Genomic DNA, 21,460 nt, shown 5'->3' on the forward strand with positions numbered 1-21,460 from the left:
CAAATTACGCTAGAGATGTTCAGGTGATATAGTTCAATGGGTGCTATTAAATTGCTTTTTGAAGGGGGGGTTATAGGCAGAAAATAATGCTTGAGAATATCATTTGAGGGTGGATTCAGGTGACCTCAGAAGGCTGCATGTCTCCAGAGTAGTCTCGAAAAAGCCAGTTTTCAGATTTTGGCTATCTTGCACATGCTGACTTTTACTTTGCTGATAAAATAGTTCTGCTTCTTCCAATGAGATAATTTACAAAACATGATAACACATTATCTTTCTAAATATGGTAATATCATTCATCTCTCTGTTCAGAGATGTAATTCCAGGTAAAGATATTTAAAATTCTTTGTTTCTGGGGTAAATACTTATGTAAGGTCACTGTAAGTTCAGCCCCTATTTGACCAAATTTTTCTGTCACAATTATGTGAAATATCCCACTAATTTTATAGTAAGGGAACATTCACAGAGCAAAGGAACTACCCCTGGTAAAAATATTACATTTTCCCCTTTTCAATATAACTGTTGCAGCGTATTCTATTCATGTTTTTTATTCTTTGCCCTCCTGAACTGGTAGAGGGAAGTGATTAATCCCTTTTTTCAAGATAAAAGCAGTTTTTTAGCCACTTACAATGAAATTAACTTTTCTGTCCCATGATCTTTCTCAACAAGTGCTCAAGGAATAGTTATACAATTATATCCCTCGCTGAATACCCCTCTATTAGGGTATTCAGAGCCTTAAACTCTATGAAGGTCTTTTTCTTTTCTTCTTGTTTTTTTTAGCTAGCCCAAAAACCATGAAGTACACCAATGCTCAATATGTTACTAGGCTGCTCAAAAAGGCTTCTCTTACAATAGTCAAGTTTGTGTAAACAGACCTTCTCTTTTAGGAATCTGAAAAAAGCAACCTTATTTTCATGTACTGATGTATGTCTGAAGTCCAATGTCTGTCATCAGGCTTTATCTTAAACTGCTTTAAATTGCCAATTTATATCAGTTTAGGAGAAACCCCATTGAATATATTTTTGTTATTATATTTCTATAGTGTGATGTGCTCATGTACAGTGGTCTGGAATGTGTGTTTTGTTAACTTTGTGTTGTAGTGTCTGATTAAAATTCAAAGTACATTTCTACATTGGTTAGATGATACCCTTTGGTCCTGACCAGCCAGCTGTAGAGATTATTGTAGGCAAATTGAAGAGAGTTATGAGAATAGCAATAAGGACCGAAAGGACTGACATCCAAAGAGATATCAGAAAAACTAAAATGCTGGTCATTCCTCCCTACCACCACTAACCCCTTAGCGACTCAGAATAGAAAGCTGTTAATTGTTTCTATGTAGTGGTTGTTGCAAATCTCAATTAAAAGCTCTTTCAACTACTCAGCAAGTGAGAATAATTGCTCACAGTGCCGCCATACGTGTGCATGACCTGTGCCATGGTAAGCAGATGGAGCTGATATCAAAGCTGGTTCATGCCCTTTGTGGAGCACAGTGTCTCTGTAACACCACAGAATCATAGTGCTGGGGTTTTTCTAAAAGTAACTTTGAAATTGAAGATAATGAACTGTCCTGAGAACTATTCAGAAATGACCACTACAAGCTGTGCCTTTTCTCTGGGTCATGGATAATAACTCCAGCTCAAAATTAGACCTTAGAAGGACAGCCTAAGGGTAGCTTAGATTCGGTCATACAATTGCCCAGTTAATTTCCTTTGTGAGTTAATACAGCTGCAGGCTAGATAAAACAACCTCTTGAGATTTTCTGCTTATTTCTGCAATTTTGGGGGCAGATATACCCTACTCATGTCCTACTTTGTTGCCTCTCTGTACTGCTCTGTAACTGGAGCCATTGAAGTTTCCTACCTATTCTTAATAAGAATGTGTGAACTCTGAGCATTTTCTGTGAATTTATAGCAAACACTATTTTGATCTAGTGATGATCCAAAAATGATTAAATATTGTTCATTTTTCTATTCAGAAGAAAAAAATCTCAAGATTCATTTAACCTGTATTGTCTGAAAGTATCATTTCTATTTAGAAGGGAAAGATGTTTCAACATATTAGCATTAAATGCAGGCAGCAGGCAAAGCTCCTATAAACATATTCTCCCTTTGAAGAATATGAAAAAGAGAAAGATGATGCAGGTTTGTGTATTAGTTTGAGCATGTGCATGAGCTTTGAGCAGATGAGAGATCATCATTGATTACATTTCCTAATAACCATAGAATCACAGAATAGTTTGGGTTGAAAGGAACAACATCTAGTTCCAGCCCCCTGCCATAGGCAGGGACACCTTCCACTGGACGAGGCTGCTCAAATATCCATGCAGCCTGGCCTAGAACACATCTGGGAATGGAGCATCCATTCCCAACCCTATTTCAGTTTAATGCCGTTCCCCCTTGTTCTAGCTTTACATGCTCTTGTAAAAAGTCATCCTGTCATTCTTTCTGAAACTTTAGAGATTGTCCTGATGGCACGTCGAGGTGTTGGGATGTAGCACAATATCCAAGTATAGCTTTTGTGTTCCCCCTTTACTTATATAACTGGGTTCATTCCCATGATACCTATGAATGCTGTAAAATCTCACAACATCCAAGAAGTTCATGCTAGGAAAGTTGCATTGGAGAAGTCGTTAAAAGTAAAACAGTCCCTTGTGATGATTTATGATGCCTCCTTTTCTAGAACTGTTATTCTCTCAGTCACATTATTAATCTCCTAGTTGCCATTAGAAATGCTGATAGTTTAGGAATGTCAACCACACCTCCATCAATAACACAAGCAATCCAGATTTTCTGACCAAACCAGAGTTTCTGCCTAGGGCAGCCCAACACTGGCCTTCCTCTTTGAGGTGGGGAACTGGGCTAGCACATCTTGCATGAGTTATTTAAATTTTGGGTAGTTGCATTACTGGCCTTCAGTTACTTGTCTTTATTTACATGTTACTCTTTTAGTGACATTGGACAATATATAAGTGTAATCTGTTACACACATGAGTTCTGGGCTCATCTTTTTTTTGTATTTTTCTTGAAGGGACCCTGTTTTTAACATGGTGGCTGTCAAATAAAAAAGCTTTTGTCAGTTAATAAGCGCGAAACTTTAGTGTAATCTCAGGGATTCCTTGAGTGGTATAGGTGAAATGTTAGAAGTGGAAGAATTAATTGTTTGAAATTTAATTTGAAATTAAGTGTTCAAAAGTGAGCATTGCAAAAGCTGCTGAGAGGATTTGAAATCTCAGACTAGAGTTAATGAGGGAGGATGTTATGTGCGGGGAAAAAAATCTGAGACATATTTCTAAAGAGTGAATAAAATCATCATCATGACTGAAGAGAGGCCTAACATTTTGGAAGATCATACATAAGATATTAGCTTAGGGAGAAAAAACAAACAAAGGGGTAAATGTACATCAGAAACCTCTGTCTTTTAATAAGTCAACATAGAGAATTTTGGAATTATACTGCCCATTACTCAATTTCACATCTGAATCTTTTCTGGTGCTTTACAGAAAGACACAGAGTGAAAACTGAGACCCCATTAAATTAATTGAAATGTTGCTATTTAATTCTACATGTTTTCCTACTTTTGCCACTAAAAGATAAAGAGGAAAATAGTGATAGAATTTGGGAAAGCCTTCTTAAAATACAGAAGTACCATGGAGACTTTAGCTACATTTGCATGGAATATGAAAGGAAGTTCAGAATAATATTTTGCTCTCTTGGTTTAAAAGAGGGCAAATGCCACCTGAAGCATCCTATATAAAAGTATGACACAGAGAGAAATCATAATATAATTAACTCTTTGTTTTTTTCCAGGGTATGTTTAGATAAGAAAATCAAGCAAGTTTAACATACTCAGAAGCAACTTTCAACTGTTGCGAACTTTTCTTAGGAGTCTGATTTCATTCCAAGAAGGGTTGATTTTGATTTATCTTACACCTGTTCCTAACAAGTTAAACTACACTGAAATAACGTGCCTGCCTGCCTTCCCTACCTCCTAGGAAAACACAACCAGGGAGGGCTGCCTTAAGCAATGGATACATTCCTCCCTTCCCTATTTCCAGCCTGAGGAGTTGGGGATGGAGTTTTGGTGGGGGTTGTGGGGGTGAAGAGTGAAGAAGATGAGAGAGCAAAGTGTGAAAAAAACACCACCAGCCTAGGAAGATTCTCCTCCCTTCAGCTGTTTTTCAAACAGGTTACAGTGCATTTTCTGCTCCTCTTTTTCTTCAACCTTTCCTCCCTTTAGGGAGAACCTCATCCCTGCCCTCCAGATAGAAGCGCATACACAAGTAGATGTGTATTTGGACCAATGCTTTTTAAAAGGGAAAAGAGAACTATGCTGCTGTTGGCATCTTCATCTCTCATGGTCACAGAGGACCAGAGACCCTCAGTGGGCTAGAAGGCTCCCAGCAGTGCAGGGCAGAGGCTGTGCTCTGCTGGCAAGACTGAATTAATTTGAATTTTTTTCAGTGGCAGGCCTTCATAAAACTCTATGTTATAAAAAAACTGTCAGAGCTCTGGAAAAAGTAGGAATAAGGGCAGGAGCAGGTCACTGAATTCTTTAGAACATTTTCCTATTAGAAGTGTTGAGGGTAACCAAAAACCCCAGTAAGCATTTTAATAATTTCTGGACTAAATGCATAATTCCCAATATTTGGGTGACCTTATTATTTTTAAAGTTCTAAGAATGATTTTCAGGGGCATATACTGCTTTTCTAACAATCTCTAATTTGCTGCTAGCCAGTCACCACTAAATAAAAATGGCTGTTCCATTGCTACTCTGCTCAGAGCCACTGGGACAAGTCAAGATCACCCTGCCATTGTGTTAGTCATCACGGACACTGCTTCTTCAGCACAGTCTGTATTGCTCAAGGCATTCCAGCACCTTCTATGTTAGCCTTGGATCCAGATAAACACAACTAAATATAGAAAGACGTTTGCTTTAGGTGGGTACATGTGTGCTAACTGTCTGTGCTGGCAGTATAGTCAACCAAGATCTAGGGCTTAGTTCAGCAGAGTACAGAGAGGTGCCTGTCCCGTTACATGATATTCCCTGCTCCCCAGTCACTTCTTCTGAAGAGTACATCTTTCTCAGGTCCAAGAGCATAGCTGTCAGATCTAGGGGATATCTCAGATACCTTAAGGCATCTCAAATGGCACTGGACAAATAAATTTGGGCAGCTGAATTAAGTCTTCCTTGTGCCAAGCCCAGAGTGTGAGGCAACTGAGCAGCCAGCAGAAGCCCTCCTGAGGATTAGCTGCACCTCTCTCAGCTGATGTGATTACCTTGTGCTGCTTGGGGAGTTTAGACACCTGCTTCACATATAGACATCTAAATTTAAATATCTGCACGTGGAGCTCAGTCCAATTCCATCCATTTTTCTGATCTCCATTAGAATATGTGATGTCCTTAACTTTTCCCAGCCAGTTTTCCTATTTCTGAATTCTCACCCACACCTCCTGCATCTGGTTGTTGTAAGCTTGAGATTTGTACTGTGAAGAGACACCCCAGGATACCTTGTCCACTTCTGACTCTTCTTGATCTCCAAACTCGCTGGATTTAGAAGCAAATGCAGCATTTTTGGTAGCCAATTATGTAGTAGCAACATATGATCCACATATGTATTAGCCAAAGACATTTTAAAAAGAGCGTAAGACAGGCAGAAGGTCAGCCTAGGCCAACACAGAATGTAAAATAGTGACACCAGCCAACAGTGAACATTCAGGGAGAATGCCACAAGCAGGGCAAACATACAGTGATATTTCTCTACAAGAGTTTCTCAGCCCCCAACATCCTTCTACTTGAAGACATCCTGAGCCAGAAGTGGGCTTTTGGTGTTAATTAGCCCAGGATTAAATCTTCTCCCGTAAGACCATCCAGCTGGCTTTAAACCTATGTAGATTTCTAGCCCCTTGTGACAAAAGTTTCCACAATTTAGCAGGACAGTCCTTAAACCACAGGTACATGTTTTCTGTAATGAGACAACAAAGCCATCCATAGGTGAGTTCAGAGAAATCCAGTATGTTTGTAGGCGAGGAAGGGTATTTGGACCTCAGCTTCCTTTGGTGGCAGAGAAGAATGAACAAAGGCTATTTCCTGCTGTACTGTGGCAGAGTAAGGAAACAGTCTCCTGCATGTAGGTACAGTCAGTATGTCTCACTGCTTGCCTGTGAAGGTGGGGGATTTCACTTTCTGGGTCATTCCTGTAGGAGCTATGCTTGGAACAAGATGTGCGTTTCTACCCAAAACAAAAGAAGTAAAACTCATATAAACAACAACCTGCTTTTGGTTCTTCACTGACAAACATGGGTTTAGATTACACTTGCATGCAAACATACTAACACCACAAAAAACCCAAAGATTAAAATCAGGTATTTCTTACAAGGGCTCTTTAGGCTTTTAAAGTTTGCCAGGAAATTAATCATGAGGTGAGGAAAAACAGAGCTTGTTCTGTGCTTTTCTACTCCGTGCATAACAGCATGTCTACCCATGTCTACTCTGCTGCTTCTGCTCCTCTCCCCTTAAATGCTGTTCTGGCTCTAAGGACAGCTGGCTGATTAGTTCATGCACACCAAAGTCGCTCTCACATTTTGAATCTGTGACCTGAAGAAATAAATCCTAACACTTGCTGAGCTTCAACTAACTTTCCAGGCTTTCAGCTAAAAAAATTCTTCTGAGCACCCAGTGTTGTATTTCCTCCCTTCCAAGAAATGGTACATCAGGGGAGTTGTGTCCAAAAACTACATACCTCAACCACACAGTGTCTGTTCTCATAGGAAATTAGTACTGTCCTTGTAAGTCTGATTCTACTGGACTGTCACCCCTGGGCCTGCCCTAAGTTTTTTCTTACCTTAGTTTTCTTTTTTGTCTTTGCACGAAAAATTTGCTATGGAAAGAAATATAAAGGGGAAAGGTTCTAATCCATCTACCAATTTGTACAATTTGCTACATTAGGTTTCAAATCTCCTGCATGAGGTTTCTTCAATTTTATCCATATGTTTTGAAAACTGCTACCCTCACTTTTCACCCTGGAGGCTCCTGAGGTAGTTTTTGACACCAACCCTGATCTCACATCCCTACGTTAAACAGGAATCTCTGTGCTTTGGATTACCACCCACTGTAGGAGTGTCTCTTTTGTCCTTCTCATTCAGCTCATGTAGATGTATGTACTATTTACTGATACTTGGATATTAATGCTTTCTGTAATGTATTTCTTTCAGACATCATTGTTCTCATCGCTTCAATAGCAGTTGTTTCTGCAAAAACTCAAGGTAACATTTTTGCAACATCAGCACTGAGAAGTCTTCGTTTCCTACAGATCCTTCGTATGGTGCGCATGGACCGAAGAGGAGGCACTTGGAAATTATTAGGTTCTGTAGTTTATGCACATAGCAAGGTACGTAATCCTAGATGCTAATTTTGTCTGGTTGATATCTTCACTTGATGTGATTCAACAAGAGACCAAGGGAATAAGCATTTATCAGTTTTGAGCAGAATACCCAAAATTTTCTGATATAACATCAGTTGTAACATGAACTAACACAGATACATCAGGCCATGTTTAATGCTAAAAGTTTTAAGATATCTTGAAAATGTTGTCCTTGATATGCAGTTGTAATTTGTTATATGTTGGGGAAGTTGCTGAAGCATCAAACCATAGGAGTAGATCTTGTCCACTTTCAGAGAAAATTTGCATCCATACGGGAGCACTTGACTTATAACTGCACAAATTCCAAAAAATGTATATATAGATATTTTCATTATGTCTTCCTTGAAATGTCATTATATTCAGTCCATAAAATGGGAATTGATCTCTGTTGTCTTTTATCTAGGAATTAATCACAGCCTGGTACATAGGATTTTTAGTACTCATCTTTTCATCTTTCCTGGTTTATCTGGTGGAAAAAGATGCAAATACTGAATTTTCCACATATGCAGATGCTCTCTGGTGGGGCACAGTAAGTACAGAAAAATAACATGGACTCTTTAACCAGTATGCTAAAGTGCTTTGAATTTCACCTACTGAGAATTTTAACTTAGTGTGCTGTTCAATGAATTGTTTTCACTGACAAAAAACTGGTCTGAGAAGCTTCCTCCTTCAACTCATTTGCACATCAACAGATTATTTCAGTCCATCCTGCAGAACAGCTGTTTACGTGTTTCTGCTGCAAACCAGTCCACTAAACCTTCAAGAGAAGAAAGCATTTTAGCCCACAGCCTTTCAGTAATATAGTTTGTAATATGGCCCCACAAAGAACTGTTTGATACAAACCAGAGGGCTGTAAGCAGCAGTGCAGGAAGAGGAACAAATGTCAGGAAAAAAAGAGGGAAAAAATCTTACATCAGCTTTGCATGAGATTATCATCAGTGCCCTTAAAAAGATGTTGTTTCTCCTTCCTCTCTACCTTGAGGACAAAGAGCAAGAATAAATATGTCCATTCTGGTTCAGCAGTGTTATTTTTTACAGGTATAAAAGCCCTAATTTACTTGAGATCATGGTTAACTATCAAATCAATTCTTTTTACTTTGTTGAAATCTGTGGGATCTAGGTACATGCCTGACTGCTTTTCTGAAGGAGGATTATATGAACATGGTTAAATAAACTAGGGTTTCAATGAACAACAAAAGGCTAGGTTTGAAGCTTTGATATTTTTTTATGGCATAATATGTAGAGGTTTTTACTTAAAAATGCCTTATAGTGATACAGACTCCTCCACTGTGTGAGAGTTACTTAGGCAGCTTAAGAAATCTGCCTAAACAAAGCCTAAGGCAGTTATTTTCCGGCAATATAAAACTGCTTTTCTTTTCCTCCTGATGCACTAGAACACACACAGTGTGCTCTGACAGTGTCTGGGTAGTGAAATGATACCTGGGACATAATTAATGCTGACAATATCATGGAGCACTCATTAGTTTTCTTGGAATAAGTGTGAGACCTGAGCCAGCCTCTGACACCTTTCCTTATCAGAAGGATGCAAAAATGAAGCTTTCTCACCTCAGACCTTTTGCTGACAGGATTTCATCTAGATTTAGTAATATCTGCAGACTCAGAGCATGCACACATGGACTGTGAAGAAGCCCTTTCCAAAATGTCTTAAATTATTGAAAATATCTGTAAGAAGTCTTGTCTGCATTTTGAGCTAAGGTCAAGGTCACTCACTATTATTAGGGGTAGTTAGTGTATTTGAAATTTGTTCGTCTAAGGGCTAGTCATTTGTTGCATGTCTTCCCTAGAGACTATACCTCTATGTTATCAGTGCACAAAATTGGGAGCTTGGAAAAGCCAGACCTAGTAATTGTTACTTGTGCATTTACAAATATTCAAAAATATATTTTCCTGAAACTTGTTGCTTTAGAGCATCAAGGCAAATCACTGATAAAATACACCTTTTATCCTGTAAGACAAACACACGTAAAATTCATATTGGCTAAAGTCGTGAGAGAAGGTTTTGCCTTCAGTTGCATCACTGTAATTTATTTTGTTTCCCATTTCTTCAAAAGCTGAGCTCTGGGTTTGCCTTTAAGCTTTCTAACCTTCCTGTATCGACATGGTTGTGAAGCCTCTGGTACTGGATGCTGATGCCCTCACTGATGAGTACCCTGGCTCTGGCAGCCTGAAAACCACATTGCCCCTTTGGGGTGGCTGTGGGGATGTGGTCCTGCAAGAGACCTTCCTGTGGCAGTGCATGTTTTTGGAAATAGATGTTTTCAAAAGTTTGATTCTCCAGGAAACAGCCTCTCTGCAAGGCCACGTGTGCCTTAGCGCTGCATAGGCAGGGAGTCTGGACTGAGCAGAGGATTGTACCCACCTGCCAGCTGGAATGGGGAAACATATGCACAAGGAATGAGAAAGTCTCAGCAAACTCAGACCTTCACTCTGGCATCTGACTGAGGCTTGTGGTAGATCCAGATCCTTCTCCCTGAGCAGATCTAGCAGCGGGAACAAGACTTTTATTTTAGAATTTGCTTCTCCACTACCTGCTGACTGCTATTTTTTAAGGAAAAACCCTGCTAGGAAATAATCACTGTATAAAGTGGTGCTTAAAATATTTTGTACACTATGAAGTGAAAGTGTATGACTCAGAGGTTATATAAGTAGTGCAACTTAGAAAATCAGGAATCTTGTCTTGATTTCAACAGAAAAAACAAATTTTATTTTAAAACTTGGAAACAATATATATTGTATATTTCTATATCTTTTCTTCATTCCCTAGTGTATGACATGAATACATTTAAGTTTTTAATGCACTTAAGCAAGTGCACAAAGTTACTGGAAATCGGTAAGGGGGAAATCATTCCCCCTTACCTGTTATCTTTGCCATTTTAATAATAGTATTTTTTTTACAATATGTAAAACAGTATGTGGGAAATGCATAATGTGCTTCTTAGTCATGGTTGTTTTTACTGCCAGAGTAACCCACATGCAGATTTTTGAAAAGGACAGATTGTATGGCATTCTGGGGAAATAAATGCTTAGTCTTACTGGTTTGTTTATTTGCAAAAGTTGTTTTGACTTAAACCACAAACTACCAAACCCTGGACTGAATTCTGTCATGGCAGAGGTACAAGAAAGAAAAAGCTGGATCAAAGTCAGGCACAAATAGTGACCCTAAATTTCAGGCTTTTAGAGGCACTTATGCCTCTCCTTAAAGGATCAGCACTAGCATGTTGCAATTAACCCATTCATTAATTCAGATTATTTGAGGACCATACACTGCTATGGTTATTTCACAGACTCCATCTCTGAAGCCCATATTTTTATACAGAAATGAAAGGCAGGATATGGCATCCAAATTTACATGTGCATATGCCACTGTATTTGCAATTTTATGCTATACTGTGCAACCTGCTATTGAAACATCATGGTAATATTACTACTGTGAATATTCTTGTGGTCGAGGTCCCCACAGTGTTGCCTAGCAGAGCAGCACACAATGGTGAGTGTTATATGAAGAGCTCGAGTTCAAAATTTGCTTTGGTAGAGAAGACAAATTCATTTAACAGATGAAAATAACAAAACTATATGGGAACAAAAGGTCAATTAAAAAACATAAGTATTTCAAAACCAAACCATGTGTGGTTTTCTGACATATACTGGTGTTAACTAGAACTGTGTACAATTATAGTGACATTTGATTTGTACATTAATCACCTTTAGCTGCAAATGTAATGCAGCTGAAGTTTCTGTCCCTCTTACACATTTGACAAAATTTCTCTTATTAAGTCTTTATTTTCTAGTAGTATCCAATAGTAACAGCTGGATACAGAATGGCTCTGGCACTCCACAGCAACCTGTTAGTGAACAAAACATATTACAATGAATTACATTGTCACAATGACCAGCTCAAATGAGTTAATATTGATGAAATTTTTCCCATTTAATGTAATGATGGCATGAGCAAACTATATTTTTTTCAGTTAATTGATGTCAGGTAAAGATTCAAAAGGAAGTACTGCTAGGAGAACATAAAATGACATCAGAAAGAAATATTAGGGTAGAGAATGGCCTCCTGAGTCCTATCTCATCTAACTGAGGTCATTTAAGTTATATCATCACATTCATTATTATATTACATCACAGCATGTTTATTAGTTCCAGCAATGAGATAACAGAAGTTCTATTATCATTGTGAGTTTTGAGCCTGGCCGGATGACACTGCCTACTTTGGTTAGTCTGTCCAGACCCCTCATTTCTGGAAGTAACCAAAATGGAGTGGCTTCTATCTGGTGTAAAAGACAGGACTCAGCTAGCTCATTTAGCCATGCAGGAGTGTGATTCAGCTGCTTAAACACAGGCATACAGTACCATCAAAGGTCTGTTGGACAGTCTGCTGCCTCTCCTGTGGATGGTCCCAGTTCAGATGCCCTAATACATCTCTGGTGATGCTAGACACTTTTGTTTTCAGACAAGCCCAAGTTCTACATTTTAGGATAAGACAAGTTACCTTTGAACTTTGGTCACTTCTCTCTTACCCACTTGTGGCATCCAGCCTTCCCTCACAATGCTAGCTGTAACTTCTGTCTGCTTCTCACATTATTATCAGTGATGTCTGGAAATTTCTTATGTTGTCGTGTTTTGATATCCAGTAGTTTTCCACACCCAGCTCAGTTAATTTAATCTCAGGATTACACCAGTCAGGGCCTGGCCAATGGTTTAGTCATTCACTAGCAGCATTCACAAAGATGTAGCGGATTATTCCCAAACTTGATTCCAAAGTTGTCCAGAAGAACATTTTCTTAGTTGTGTGGTGAGAGTAGTATAAAATGAAGATCAAACCCCTTTGCTCAGTGTTGAGTAAGACAGTACAGCATGGTGCTGACACCTATATACCCATGTAAAGACCATCTTGAGATAAAATAGCTCAAAGTGAGCAAGAGTCCACTGATATTCTTAATCACAAACTGATACCATTAAGTCCTTAGTACCTAGAAGAATTGAGGGAAAGGCTTTAATAGGGTCTTTTTATTTTCTTTGGAGAAATTCCAGAGATACAGTGTGTGTGACTGCTCCTGGTTTTGGACTGCTCTCAGGTCCCAAACGTTCAAGTTTATCTCTGACTTCTTTGGAATACAGATCAGTGGCAATATCATTAATATGCAGATGACACTTGGTTCTGTTTCCCTCTCATCAGCCCAGGCAGGAGATATCTCTGTACTTTCCAGCGACTGGCAGAGATAGGGAGCTGGACAGAAGCCAAGAAAGTGGGCTCATTCCAGAGCTCCAAACTGCTTTGCAATGACTGGCCTGGAAACGAATTTTGAGGATTTTTTATTCAGGGAGTGATTTGTTCAAGTGTTTCATTCCTCTTGGGCTCTTAATAGCCTCAAACTGCTCTACAGTTGCCCTCTGATGTGAAGAGCTGTGATTATCTTCTTCAGCAAACAAATCAAGCCCCTCTGCCAGGCCAAGACCATGGCTGAACCAGCTCATCTCTGCCAGAAAAGAGAGAGTTGCATTCTCACGTTCCCTCCTCCTTATTACTCGATCTCAGCCTCTCGCTGCCTTGCGCAGGCTCTGGAGCTTGTTAGGCACGTCTGTGAGCTGACACAACTGACCAAAGCAGCAGAAACAAATCACACAGAAATGTGGATCACTTTCTGCCCCTTCCTGAGTGGCATTGGCTTGCCAAAGAGTCCAGAAAAAGCCCAGAAGAGGAGATGGGGCAGGGAAGTGAAGAGGAGCAAGGAAGAGTGAGACCTGATAGGCATGCAAGGTGGTGTGTCTGTGATCAGGCTAGTGTTACAAAACTTGAGACTTGATAACCACTTGAAATTTCAGCTGCAGCCTGAATTCATCTCTCTCTCTTAGTCTCTATGGCTTTCTCAGGGTAAATTGCACTCACAGCTTGTTCCCAACAATGGGAGCAATTAAAAGCACTGTTTACTATCTACAGAGTCCTAAATAGTTGAAATCTAATTACTTCCAAAAGACTTTCCTTCTTTTGTCCCGTGGTGACTCTGACATTAAATAGAATTGTTTTGGCTGTCTTGCCTAGGAATGAACTTTGAGGAAGCTGGAAACAAAATAATGTCTCTAGAAGGCAATTTCCTGAAGAATCTGTTGCTGCCAGAATATTCACTAAGCCTGAACTTGCCCACATTTGGTACACGATGTAAAATAATTCTCCATGCACATGTTCTCCCTAATAACAAGCCCCGGAGTCCTTGGCACTCAGCCTACTGTTGTCTATCTTTGTCCTTTAACATCGTGTGCTGTTGCCTGAGCACGCGCCCCACAGCCTCCCAGCCAGCCCTTGGGAATCCTCCGCTCTGCCCACACCTCCTCCAGCTGCCCACACCAGGCAGCTGTGTGGGTCTGAACTCTGTGAAAGCCTACAGACACAACTCTTCTGCCAGTCCAGTCCCCAGGTATGGGATTGGTGTGCTTCCCGGGGCCACGAGTAGCCTGGATGGCAATTCCTTGGGTCAGGGAATGCCCTCAGCCACATACACACACATGAAGGCCTCATCTTTTGCCTTCAAGATGCGCTCAGTGAGCCTCAAACATGCATCATTATCTCAGTGGCTGCATTGCTCGTGGCCAGAGGTCAGTGAGCCCTCCCATTTGCACTGAAACCTGCCTCCCCTTTCTCTTTGACCTGTCCACAGGTGGGTCTGAGATAACATGGCCCAACAGCCCAAGGTACCTCTGCATCTGCTGCTGCGTAGTAACCTTTGGACCTTCATGTCAGGAGTGACATAGGTGTATCTGAGCCTGTCAGGAGGAAGGGGAAAGGACCAGAAACTTTACTCAAAGTTCCTTCCAGCTTTTGATTAGTGTTTTTTGGGTTTCAGAAGATAAATCACTTCAAATTGTACTGATGGGTTTGCAGAAAATGCAGCTGCTTCTTGCAATTCCTTTGACTTTATATAATCTGCAAGCATCAATGTCTCCCCTGCTATATTTTTCCAGTATGATGTCTGTATACTTTATATTTGTTTAGTTATGCAAATAGATACAGTTATATTTTCCTGCAGAAAATAAGTGAAACACCTTCACATCCCTGGAAAAGAAAACTTTTTTCCTGCCCAACTTATGTAATTTCCCATCATTTCCCTCAAATTTGAGATCAAGATAATGTTTCCTTATTTTTAAACTTATTGCTTATTTAGGTGTTTTTCTCATGTTTATTATTTATCTCAGTTTTATTTAGTCATAAATAGTATTACATTTTCACAGAAAAATGTCAATGTTAATATATTTATGTTCATTTTTTTTAGAAACAGCTATATGTTTCATATGTCTTGAATTAATTAGTGGAAGTGCTGCTTCATGCAATGTAAATAATCTGCAGCTAATCTGTCAGTGACTTCTGGTAAACCACGTAGTTCATTCATTTCTTTTTAGATCACTTTGACAACCATTGGCTATGGAGACAAAACTCCTCTTACTTGGCTTGGAAGGTTGCTTTCTGCGGGGTTTGCTCTACTCGGCATTTCTTTCTTTGCACTACCTGCTGTGAGTATGCCTATAAAACTCATAAAAATTAATAGAAACTCCTGTAGGTCCTGCCATTATTATGATACAAAAAGCTGAAGGAAGCTGTCTACATGAAGAACAACTGTTTAAGCCTTTTTGCTCTGCAACAACATTAGTGAATTGCTATCCAAAATCCAAAAAAAACCATTTGGTGTCATTGCTTTAGTTTTGCAAAATTTCTCTGACATGGACAGATGATAGAAAGACAGGGAAATAACCCTAAGTTAGGTTACATACTATTGTGTAAAGTTGAAAAATCTTCCTTTTGTTATATTACTGCTTTTCTTTCAAATTTTTCTAAACAAAACAAAAATAAAAGCAGATTATATGTTTTTCTAACTTAGACTATAGTGAAAAAAAATTAGGCATTTCTAATAGCTTGTGTTGTATGGCCATGTTGTATCGTATGTTCAAGCTTGTATGTTCAAGCTACCAACAGAGAGTAGTAGGCCTTAAATCAACTAATAGTTAATGTTGTTGAATGCAAAATATGCAACTATCATTTTCCATGAAAAATTGTAAATAAACATTACAGTTTATTTATGTTGTTTCTATCAATGTACAAGACACTAATGGAAATGGAAATTATTTAATGACTAAAATATAGTGCAGCTTCAGAAATAACTTCTCATTTTTGTGGGTAAATCTTTTTTTTAAAATTAGTTTTGAATTAGCATGAAATGAGAAGTGGCATTTGTATTTTTTATACTGTCTCCAGTGCAATGTCTTTTGATATTTTAATACTCTTATACTCTATCTATAGATCACTATAAAACATGGATGTCATAATTCTTCATTTGTTTTCAACCATATAGATAAACCAAGATTAAAAGTCAGCATTTGTCAACAGCATTAAATCGTCTGGTGCACTGCATTTATTTCTTACTCTAACTACAAAGAGTATTTCAGTATCTTTGACATACTATAATGCATATAATTATAACTCATTACCTGTTTGTGAATCTTTGACATTTATTGACACCTACTGTAATTAATTCCTTTTGTTACCTAGTCACCACTAACAAGAAAGTTAGTCTTACCAGCACTACAATGAAAAGATGAATAACCTTACCTATTAGAGATGCCACAACTTTTGTTCCTCATGTCATATCTATGTACAGATACTAGTTTTCCTCATAAATACTTCTGTGCTGAATCTGTCTGTAAAACAAGAGGTATGTGGGAAACTTTTGCACTTCTAATATTATTTTATCCTAAGAATCGAGTGGAAATATTCTTCCTTATAATGCAGACATGTCCAGCAGAAGTATTACACTTCTTGCAAGTCAAGGAGGAAAACGTCCTCAGTCTTTGGATCTATTCAGTTAGGGTCAAATTCATCTTACTCAAAGGTAAAAATGCTAAAAGAGGAGAGGTTTCATAATCACCTTTTTCATAGCCTCTAAAATGAACAATGGGCATTATTTATTGGGAAAAATCAAGGATAAATGGTCTTAATCTGTTAAGAAAAGCATTTTTTAACTTTTCTAAAATCAAAAGTTGTAATAAGTACTTCAGATGTGGACTTTGGGGTCCATATATATCTGCATATCTTCCAGCTGGTAATTTCCTCGTTCCTGACTAAAGTTCCTCTGAATATCCCAGTTTGATTTTATAAATATATATCTATATCTATCTCTATGGCCTTTGTAGTTGCTGGAATACTGTGTAGCACAAACGCAGGCAATGGGTGGGGTGGGTGGTCATTGGTAGCACCACAGATGTTATGCAAGGAATCTCCTGCTTCACCAGGAAAGGGGCACTGCTTCTTTGCCTTATACTGTCATATACTGCTCATAAATGTCTTATCTGAAGCAGCCATATGTTGTAACATCTTCACAAAATCTTCATAATTGATGATGTATATTTGTTGAAAGACTACCTACACATTGATAAAATGATATTGCAGGGCATCCTTGGCTCAGGATTTGCATTGAAAGTCCAGGAACAGCATCGTCAGAAACACTTTGAGAAAAGAAGGAATCCAGCTGCAAGTCTAATTCAGGTAAATATGAAATCACCAAAAAGATAATAGCAGGTGATTTAAAGCACGTATTGGAAAAAGTCTTATTATTTCCATTTGGAAAGTTTTGTGGAAATAATATTTAACATATTGGTTAGTTTCATGAAATAACTGTATTCAGTGACTGCTATGTGTTGCCATAATTCTGTACAGAATCACAGATTCATTTAGGTTGGAAAAGACCTTTAAGATCATCAAGACAAACTATATATAGCAGTTCTGTGTGTAGTTTTTGTTTCTTCTATCCATGTTAAAGAAACCAAGGCAAGGATGACAAATGCATACCTGCAGTTAGAAAATTATTTGGAAAAAGAGAATTGATCCCTAGACAACCCAATGACAGCACAGTGCTCTTGCCTACATTAAGCTACTTTTTATCTACTACAGGGTTTAGAGTATTTAAGTCCGTGATATACTTGGTGAAGAAGAAAAGTGTCCTGCCCAGAGAATTGCTTTCACTATTAGTCAATTCAAAAGCTGGAAATGTAGGTACCAACAATTCCAAAATGTCTGAAATTGTCTGAAGTTGTTCTGACATGATGGTGCAAATCAAAAGTGGCATGGTATGTTTTAGGCAGCTGTTTTGCATTGGGTTTTTCCTTAACTTTCAGTCCTAGTTAAAACTGAGAAAATTCTCTAAAGAATCATTTTGCACCAAGCTTTACTGTACTTGATGCACTGAAAAAAAAGGGGGGGAAATAATTTTCTAGAGTCCTAGTTTATTTTCCTGGAACGTCAAGTGTTCTATGTGTGCCATTTATGCTGAGTTTTATTTTTTAAATAATAAATCCAAATAAAGAAGCTAAGCAAGGATATGCTAGGGTTCCATGTTAAGTACAGATAGATGTCAGACTGTCTTTGAAGCATTCTTAAAGTTAATGAATATTTTCCATTATTACTCTCAGATTATTATTAAATCCTAAATATTTCAAATGTAATATTTGTTAGAATAATTTAAAAAATAATTCCACTCCTTTTGTGCCTACTTCAGAATGACTGTTTGGGGTGCTTTCTAACAATGTATTCTAATCTACTTCTTCCAAGTTTGGTTGACAGAGGAAACACATAATAGATTTAGGTTTTGGAAGTAGCTCTTATTATTATTTTATGACAGTTCAACCAAAATATTAGTAAGACAGCATGCTAAATAGACTAAGACTAGCTAGCTGCCTGATTTTGGAGAGTGACGCTCAGTGGACAAAATCATTGTGAAAGGAAGATATTTGTTGTGGGATCCCATGATGAAGGCTGTTCAGCATTTACATGTTCATTTACAGGTTCAACACTTTCACTGATCCAGAAATTAATAAAAAATTGCTGGTAGAGATATTTTCTGAAGGCACAAGGCCTGGCAGAATAGGAAATATGACAGCAGGCACACAGGAATAAAACCAAGGGCGATCAGGGTGACTTTTAGGGTGAAAGGATTACTGCCAAATATTTTAATACAACAAACACAAAACTTAATCTAGAAACTGAATCCGGATTATTACAAGATGTGTCTATCCCAGTTTTAGTGAATCGGGAAAGGATTTGACTAAGGATGAGAAATACAGAGGACAAAGTGTGGTAAAGAAGGGTCAAGAGCTTCATACAAGTTCCCAGTATGTTACTCCACCTGATTTAATTAAAGTCCTTAGATACAGAACCATAAACATAACAAGGAGAAGACTGATAAGGAGAAGACATACACTACCACTGTGTATGATGATGCTCATACTAATATGCTACATATCAACTCAGCATCTACAGTTTGTAAGTGAGACTGGAATATTAGAGAAAGCAAATAAAACATTGGAAAAAATGGGTCAAGGACTGGAGAAAATTTTGTGTTCATAAATGCAGGATGTGTCTGAACTGCATATCATTGGGTACTGTAACAGTGCCCCAGTTTTTTAAATCGTCTCAAACTTATCAGAGTAATGTCTATTTTCTAACCAGTTATGCTGTAGAATTAATCTGTGCTAACTCATCTGTTGCCACAGACTGTTTGCTAGAGCCTTTACCTGACGTAAGGATAGCTATAGAAAAGTGAAATGTTTCATACGGACATACTTTTCTCAATTTCTTTAGCTTATAAGAAATACTTAGTGTGAGCATTATTTGAACACAGAAGCTCAGAGATGGAACCTATTGGACTATTTAATGTAGCAGACAGAAACATAATGAGTAACTCTGGCTATAAGCCAAAACCAAAGAGTTTCAAATTAAAAATAATGCAGAAATTTTTGACAATGAGAATGATCAACCAGTGAAGCAATTTTCAAAGTGAGTAACAGGTTGTCCATCTGTTAATGAAGACTGGATATGCTTCTGGGAGATACACAGTAGGAAAACACAGGGTATTAGCTTCCATACAAGAATACCTAGATGACATTTAATGGTTGACAATATACAGGAAGCACAGATGCTCAGCTAGTACAAGTTAATATAGTTATGCTGACATCAGGGAACACATCCCAGCTTGTAGAACCGAGGCTAATCTTACTATCTACATGCACTATAAATCCAAACAATGGATACATTTTCAATGCTATGCTTTGGTCACTCACCTTTGAAATTATTAATTTTGTGTTTTTAAACATTTAACAGTGTTTCAAACCACAGAGAATACTTCTTTTTTCTTCTAAATGCTTTTTGTCTGGTTTTCATTATGATTTGCAGAATGTATTATGACACTTTCTTTACCTCAGACTGCAAGTTTGTGGGGGTGTCCCCTATGGACTTGTCACAAATAAATCACTGCAATGCTTTTCTGAGCACCTTTATATGCTGAATATCTTCTGGTGCTTTCATGGAGCCAGTAACTCTTATCTTACCACATAAGGTGTACTGGGATTCACAAAAGTTTTGATAGGTTTGTACTGGTATTTCCTGAATCAGCCTAACTGAGCACATCCTGGTCTGAGCAAAATCCCCTCACTCCATAGTCAGTGCGGTGGCATTGTCACTTCATTTTCTTGGTTCCTTTGTACTTTTCTATTGTTTCCCCATACCAGGCTTCCTGGCGGTTTTATTCTACCGACGCCAGCAGAACAAACGTGGCAGCCACCTGGCGATATTATGAAAGTATTCTTCCTCCCCTCAGGCATGTATCAGTGCTATGAATGATAAGAGAAAGATACAACTTGTATTGGTTACTAATCTGCTTTTCAATTTTTTGTTTCATCCCCTGCTCCCTCTTGCCTTGTTTTTTCTTTTTTTACCATATATCCTGCACGTAGTGTGTATGGCGTAGTTATGCTGCTGATGAGAAATCAGTTTCCATTGCTACCTGGAAGCCTCATTTGAAGGCCTTGCATACCTGCAGCCCTACAAAGTAGGTACAAATATGGCAGCTGGTGCTGGTTTTCATGTCTGTTCAAGCTTATAGAGAACTAGTATTTGTCTGTTTTGTCATGGTTTGTTGCCTTAAGTCCTCTCCAATTTTCTCATTAAAAATTTCAACTAACAAATCAGATTAATATCATGTAGGAGCCCAGGAACAAATACAAATCATTGCTATTTATCTTAGAAATGCACTGGCATTAGAAACATTTTCCCAGCAACCCACTCATGCATCACGGCTAATGATTCACCTCATTCCAAGTTATCCTTAAGGAGGAAAATACCAAGTTTAATGCAGAGCTTGTTCCTTGGTTCAATGGTATGTTTATGTCTGTGCCTCTGTATAAGGCTGTAGCTGCTGATCTGCCTTTCCAAAGGAAGAGTGCCTTGTGGAATTTTGCAGGTGAATGCACTGGGGAATTTGCTCCTTTTTGTCATACCTTCTGATATATTCAGTATTTCCTTAGGACAAAATATATACACAGTCATACATACAGATAGTGGAAGATGACTCAAAAGACCTGTTGCCACAGTTTGGCAGACAGGAAATATTTGATACTCTAGCTTGGGTAAGAATTCACAGAGCACTGGCAGCCCGAGACTTTTCAATAATTCAGTAAAAGGTTTAGCAGAAGGCAGCAAGTTGACTGATTCAATACAGGGCATAGATCAGGAAGTAAAAGACACTTGATAAAGATCAAACAGGAGAGCGCTAAGAGCCTTATGGGAAAGCTCTGATAAGCATCTTAACTGTTGTTAATTGCAGACAGTGCAAGAGAATTAGTGGTTTCTCTCAAAGCTGGGTGATGAACATCCACATGACAGTAAAAAGGTAATTGTGTGCCAAAAAGCTCAGCCAAAAAGAAGTTTGGCTGGGTATCCAAAGCTGATCTTTGAATTTCAAAGAGTTGACAAGAACAGAGCCGTAAGTAATCCATTACCATAACTGTAATTCCAAACTGCTCCAAACTAAAAGGAGCTTTTAGATTAAAAGTTACATGAAGTATTGATATTTTACATATACAAACAGGTTGAAAGCAACATTGGTATAAATGGATGGATATAAAATTACATAAATAATGAAGCTGTATCTCACATAAAATATTCTAAAATATGACTGTCCCTCAAAAGTGCATCTACTT

The 21,460-nt window shown here is 38.3% G+C and overlaps 1 protein-coding gene across 2 annotated transcripts in view; it reads left to right on the forward strand.

Moving 5' to 3' along the window:
• The window catches only part of KCNQ5 (potassium voltage-gated channel subfamily Q member 5), a 282,164-nt gene that overhangs the window by 224,275 nt on the left and 36,429 nt on the right, over window positions 1–21,460 (forward strand). For both annotated transcript variants that reach the window (XM_032104818.1, XM_032104819.1), the window contains exons 4-8: window positions 7,209–7,384; window positions 7,821–7,946; window positions 14,837–14,947; window positions 16,878–16,973; window positions 20,216–20,310. In XM_032104818.1, the coding sequence (XP_031960709.1) occupies window positions 7,209–7,384; window positions 7,821–7,946; window positions 14,837–14,947; window positions 16,878–16,973; window positions 20,216–20,310 (604 nt within the window). The remainder of the gene's footprint in view (window positions 1–7,208; window positions 7,385–7,820; window positions 7,947–14,836; window positions 14,948–16,877; window positions 16,974–20,215; window positions 20,311–21,460) is intronic.

The sequence above is a fragment of the Corvus moneduloides genome, chromosome 3 (genome assembly GCF_009650955.1).
Source record: "Corvus moneduloides isolate bCorMon1 chromosome 3, bCorMon1.pri, whole genome shotgun sequence".
Taxonomy (NCBI): Eukaryota; Metazoa; Chordata; class Aves; order Passeriformes; family Corvidae; genus Corvus; species Corvus moneduloides.